Source organism: Dermacentor andersoni, chromosome 11 (assembly GCF_023375885.2).
Source record: "Dermacentor andersoni chromosome 11, qqDerAnde1_hic_scaffold, whole genome shotgun sequence".
Lineage (NCBI taxonomy): Eukaryota > Metazoa > Arthropoda > Arachnida > Ixodida > Ixodidae > Dermacentor > Dermacentor andersoni.
The window spans coordinates 100,905,676-100,912,181 of record NC_092824.1 but is presented as its reverse complement, the minus strand read 5'-3'; the positions used below and the strand labels follow the sequence as shown (position 1 = coordinate 100,912,181).

General features: G+C 44.4%; 1 protein-coding gene across 1 annotated transcript in view; it reads right to left on the bottom strand.

Moving 5' to 3' along the window:
- Positions 1-5,637: 5,637 nt before the first annotated feature.
- Positions 5,638-6,506, bottom strand: part of LOC126539160 (neprilysin-1-like) — a 31,687-nt gene continuing 30,818 nt past the window's right edge. The window contains exon 18 of the mRNA XM_050185907.2: positions 5,638-5,780. Within this exon, the coding sequence (XP_050041864.2) occupies positions 5,669-5,780 (112 nt within the window). The 3' untranslated portion in view covers positions 5,638-5,668. The remainder of the gene's footprint in view (positions 5,781-6,506) is intronic.

Sequence of the window (6,506 nt, the reverse complement as noted above, 5' to 3'; positions counted from 1 at the left end):
CTTAGGGAGACGCCTTCGACCTGCAGTGGAGATAAAATAGGATTATTATTATTATTATTATTATGATTATTATTATTATTATTATTATTATTATTATTATTATTATTATTATTATTATTATTATTATTATTATTATTATTATAGTGGCGACGCGCATACTCCAGTGGAATGCTGGAGGCCTCCCGCGCAACCGTTATGACATTGCAGAATTCATAATAAAATTCAATTCTAAAGTACTCTGTATTTGGGAAAGACTTAACAAATTGTAATATTGTAGCTCTATAGCTTTCTCTTGGCGCCAACAATGATTTCTCTTCAAATACACGTAAAACACAGAAATACATTTATGAGACTAGCGTTCGACCGATTTCAATGGTATCGTGGAAACGAGAAGCCAAATGAGGCGGGGCGAGCTCTATTCATCAGCCGATCTGCTTTGCTGGGGTCTGCATCGTTGTAATCGCCACCTTCCAACTCTCAGCCTAATTTTCACGACTCGAGTCGAACGCGGCGCCCGCTCAAGAATGTAACAACAGAGGCACCTGCGAGACTCTGTGCCTCCGAATCGCCATCCACTGCCTGCCATGGTTTATCCCGAGCCGGACAAGTGTTTCTTTTCCGGCAGCAGTCTGCATTTACCCTCGTGCCAGACCTTCCAGGAAAAGTCGCGCACTTAGGCAAGACTTCGGTGGGACGTCTGCGCTTGCGACGTCCACCACGGTGCCCCCAACTGCGCCAAAAGCGCAAAAACAACTCGTGTGATTCTCGGCCAAACACCTGGTGCGGAAATGTCCGGCACACGAAGCCGCGTAGTTCGCTTGTGGAGCGGCTCCCCCAGTAGAGTTGGTCACCAGGCCCCGCACACCCGTAGTATTAGTTGGTGGCGCTGATGAACAGCACACTCGGCGGGTCACGGTGACGCTTCTCCCGCGTGAGCTGTAACACGTACATCATATTTTCAGGGCAGTAAACCAGCGCTAAACAACAGGAGGAGGAGAGGGACATGGGCACCAGCGCTGACTAACAACCAACTTGGTTGTGTATGTGTCCCTCTCCTCCTCCTGTTGTTTAGCGCTGTTTTACTGCTCGTAATCATGAACCAACCAGCCCAAATGCTTACTCTTCAGCATATTTGCATTTCCTTTTCTTTTTTGCAAGGGCAAGCGCCAGAGGCAATTGATTGTACCTGTCTATTCCCGGATCCGAAGAAAGCAATACCGTATTTTACGAACAAATGTTCTTTCTAAAGTAGAGTTTGAAGTATGGAGGCCTGGTAACGCGTCCTTATTCAAAGGCATTTTTTTGAAAAACCAAGACAACTTCTGAGCTGACTTCTGTGCCGATCGGAATGTCGTAGAGATTTTGCGAACATCAGTGACACTCGCTTCCATCTCGTTGCAGCAGTTATTTAAGAAAGAAACAGTTCTGAGTTCTTCATTAAACATCATTCTCTTTGAGAGGGTACGAACAATTGGTGTAGATCCGTAGCCAAGTGCTTATACGGGGACCATGTACAAAATACACTTGAAGAACCGTTATTACAGTATTACAGCGAATACACAAATGGCAGTTAAATCCGAGGAGACACAAAAACATGTCGCAGAATATCAACAACAAAGAAGAAACAGAAGGAAAGGAAGGGGAAAAGAAGACATGCATTAGAGAGGTCATGTCTTGAATTACAGATATTACAGATGTCTTGGAGACAAATATGTCAGGGTGAGGATCATGAACTGATAAAAATGATAGTATTGCGAGATACAACACCGGACATTAAGCACAAGGCTACAAGATCGAAAAGAATTAAACAGGAATTGGCAAAAGAAAGGCAGGCCAGCCCATCATTTATAGCCAATGCACGGGGCTGCCGGCCGAATACAGAATGGGTTCCTCCTCTTGCATTTCGCACCTCGCCATGATGACGCGCAGCAGAGTCCATTTGCCACGCAGTCGTGTGCTTCCTTTCCTAAAGACGACGATCGTGCGTACTGAAAAAAAAAAAAGGGAGAGAGAGAGGTAAGGCTGCTGCCTTTCGTTCTACTGGTGATAACGAGGTTATGTGCACGCTAAGGAATCACATGTAGCAAAAGCTTGCTTCCTTCACTCTTACTTTCTATCGCAATTTCTTTGTCAAACGGCTAGTTTGACGAGTTGCCGCGCTATCATCTTCCAAATCAGCGTCTTTATCTTCATTCCGTTCTGCGCTGTTCGGTTTCGGCATTTACTCTGCATTTCGACGTTGCCGTCGCCACGAAAGCGGGCGATGTAGCCAGCACTGATATCGCAGCTTGCTTTGACCTTTGCCGCCATTTTGTCATATGTCGGTTCATGCGGTTGGATGCAAGGATGCCCACCTGCTTTGGTGAACAGCTTTAGCTTCAGCCGTCAGGTCGGAATTCACGCCGCCTTTTCGAAGGGACCAAAGAGTGAGTGAAATAATGCCGGCTTCTCATTTATGTTGGATATTTCGGTGGATCAGTGCGTCGAACAAAGGGGGTACGGACAACCTGGTCAGGCTAAGTTTCCCAGCAAACGAGGCGAGACCAATTCTCGCAACTGTTTCGAAGTAATTACGCATAAACAACATTTCAAATAGCAGCTATGCGAAGTGCCTTCCGCGCCTTTTTTGCCACGAAACGCTTTTCTTTTTCTGCTCGCGAAGTAGGCTTATCAACCGTTATGCAAATACACTACAGCTGCCAGTTCAGTGCAGCACGCCACTGAATTTGTTCTCGACTTGTTGCCCAAAAAAAAATCGTTCCTTTGGCGCTGTATAATTTTGGCCGTTTACGTGTACTTGAACGTTGTCTTTGCCGCAGTAGCGGGTGATGTAGCCAGCGCTAACGTCACGGCTTAATTTTACGTTGGCTACCATTTTGCCATATAGAGGTGCATGTGGTTGAGCTCAAGAAGCCTCACCTGTTTTTATGATTACCTTTAGCGCTTGCCTTCAGGCCACAACTTTTTTGAAGGCGCTACAAGTTGACTAAAAGAATTTTGGTTGCTCGTGCACTGCAGGGCCTCCTCGTGGCTCATGCTTCGAACCATGGAGGGACCGACAGCCGGGTGAAGTTCCGCTTCCCTGCAGACGAGGTGAGCACAGTCTTCTCTGTTGCTTTGAAGTAATTACGCTCAATAAGAAGAAAGAAATGAATAAGTTGGTAAAAATTAGTGTTGTAAATTTACCACGAGAAAAGACGAACTCAAAGGAATCACTAACCACGAGCACTCTTGTCCGCACACATGCGCAAATCATACTAAATATTCGTGTTTTTTTTTCTTTTCTGAAATAAAAATTTCCTCTTTGATAGGCGCTCATGGTGTGTTCCTTTCCCTTCGTCTTTTCTGCTGCAAAATTTTCAACATAATTACGCACAATGGATATTTTGTGTGTCAGCTATGCGATATGTGCCTTCGGCTGAGTTTTGTTCTAAAACTCTCCTTTTCTTTATGTCCTGTTCAACTAGTAGGCGAAACAACCGTTAGGAAAATGCACGACAGCTGCCAGTTCAGTGCAGTAGGCTACTGAATTTGGTGTGGGCGCGTTGAAGACATAACCGATTTGTTCTTATGCGAAACGCAATTCTAAACTTGTAGACAATGCATTCAAGGACAAAAAAATGCACCAGGAGAGGGAAAAAGAACAAGAAAAGAGAGGAAGGCATGGGAGGGTGTTGGGGAAGCGAGAGGTTATGGAGCATTCAGGGGTGTCGTTGGTGGTATGTTTTTGTGGCTTCAGAAGAGACGGTCAGGAGGTCAGCGGCGAGTAACAAAAAAGGCCCAAAATACAACAGTTGAAAGAATGACTTGAGTAGCGTAGCAGCTATGCGGCGAGTAATATTGAAGGAGTTAAGATGGTGGCAAGAAGTCTGGAGTGCAATGCATGGGGTAGCTGGAAGGCAGCGGAATGGTCTTTCAAAGGGCGTTAGCCCCAGTGGCTCAACGTAGGTGTAGGCACGGCGGTATACAGAAGTGGCGATGCCCTTTGTGGATGAGGCGCCGAAAAGGGTATCTTGGCGTCTGGGTCTTTGGAATGTGTTGGTGAGGGTGTTTCAAGAAAATATAATAAAAAACTGACGGGAAAAAACAGTGGGGGGGGGGGGGGGGGCGAAACCGGAACAACAAATGGAAGAGTGACATGAGTAAAAGCGGGCGGGGGCAGGTGTACGTGGGGAAATGTGGTCGTACAGTTGATATAAACGCAAAAACATGAAAGTATATTAAATTGAGTAGTAGGCAGGGAAAATTGGAAATAGAGGAATAGGTGTGGTTAAGGAATCAAGGTTAGCTGGTGGCGCAATGTGTTTGGTGCCTTGGTTGATGATATTAGAATTTCAGATTTAAGTTACAGCTTTTAAAGATTCTAAGTTGCCGTGCCAAATTAATTCCCGTCGTGTGTAGGCATATAAACTTGTGTATGAGGTATGATTCCATATATTTCCTCTCGCGAGGTGAACGGAAATTTGTTTGTAGTATACAGAGTCTTGCTTTAATTGTCGAATATATGACCATGTTCATTGAAGTGGCTGGCTAATGTTTGAGGTAAATCGTGTTTTGTGTCAGCGCGGTGACCGTTGAGTCTTGTATGAATTTGTCATCTAGTCTCACCTATGTATTGTTTGCTATAAGCCGCACATTCTAGACAGTAGACCTAGACAGTCACCTGCACATCAAGCAACGTAGTCTTGTTAAATCTTTACATTTTAAATCTTCAACTGCGTCATTCGGGTGTGCTATACTTTCCCATGCTTTACTATCGAATCGCGAGATCACGGGGCAATATTATCATCTGGAATTATTCGGACAATGTAGTTGACAGTTAGTGGACAGATGCAATAAATTCTGAGGTTTCACGTGCCAAAATCACAATATGATTATGGTGGACGTAGTAGTGGGGGAACCCGATTTAATTTAGACCACGTGGAATTCTTTAACGTAGACCTAAAGGAAAATACACGAGTGTTCCGGAATTTAACCCCCATCGAAATGCCTCGTGCATTTTACCTCGAGCTTAGTAGCCCAACTCCATCGCCGTTATGCCACTGCGATGGATCGCGGATGCATGTACAGCACCGCCTTTATGTGCAGTGTCTCGAACGGCTTCACCAGCAGTCGCACAGTTTCGACAAGTGCGGCATCTCGCATGAGCTACCTTTGGCTGTATGCGCGAGATTTATTTATTTATTTATTTCAGTTCCCTCAAGTCCCGGAAGGGCGTTAGAGGGGGGGTGTGTACAATGCAAAAATAGAAAAAGATACAGAAGTACAGACGGGAGATTTCTATACAAAGATATTGATGCTATTACAAAAATAAAACGAAACACGAAAGTACAGAGTGGAAGTTTTTAAACAAAAGTAGTGGTGCTATTGCATCAGGTAGTCAATAAGTGCTGATTGGAAAGATGGCATGTCCACAGCTGAGACAATGGAAAGGAGGAAGGTGGTTCCACTCGATGCAAGTTTTAGGCAGAAATGAGCCGAAGAAAACGTTAGTGCAACAATAGGGGATGGCGGCACTAAACTCATGCAGATTGATAAGGCTTTGCGAAAGTTTCCAGTTGTCGTTACCATGTAATTCTTGAATAGAAAAAATGAAACAATTACGGTATGAAAAAGTGCATTAAGGTTGTTCGGAGTACATTAACTTAATAAGTTTATTGTAATAAAGTCACCACAGCACGCAAGTCTCGTTGCTTTTGGCCTTGAATTGCATCTTCCCCTTCTCTTCGCAGCGAAATACTGAAGTAAATGATTTCATATTCCTCAAGGAGACGTTTATCCTGCAATACAGAGAAAGAAAAGGCATTTATGACCCGCAAACATTCCACACAAGCAAATAAGAAGATATCGCGAAAACATGATAAATATGTGGCCAGCACGAGTCATTTCACCTTGATCCGTAACGTCAGACGTTCTTCAAACGATAACTGCCAAAAGTATTCCTAGCAAGTCATCGGGACTCTTTAGTAATGGGATTAGCGTTATTTTGGCACTTCACGCACTTTTCGGTATGTCTGTAGGTATATAAGCTCTTTGATGCCGACTTGGGCGACTAGGCACTGTGCAACTGGGCATGTATCATGGTGTATGTGCCCGAATAGACAACAGGGCACTGGATATGCGTAACTCGGCATGTGACTCGAGGTATGGGAACATTGTTGGTCAGTCCTCCAGACTGAGTAGGAGGAACTTGGTAGGTGCCGGGGTAGACAAACGGAACAAGATGCAAGAAGCGAAGTCGGCAAAAAAGATTGTAGTAGTCAGCTGCAGAATAAGTTAAAACGTCGCCACCAAAAGCCGCCGAGTGTGGAGAAAGGAGTGAACAGAATGAGCCAAGAGCGTGCATTCGTATTTTTTGCTTTCCTATTGTTAAATTCGACACTCAACCTACGTGTATGTCTTAAAACAAGTATTTACTGAATACATAAGCTGCAGCATTTGTATTCGAGAACGTTTTCTACTGCCATTAGCGAATCTCCTGCAGGGAAAAGAGGTAAATTTTATTC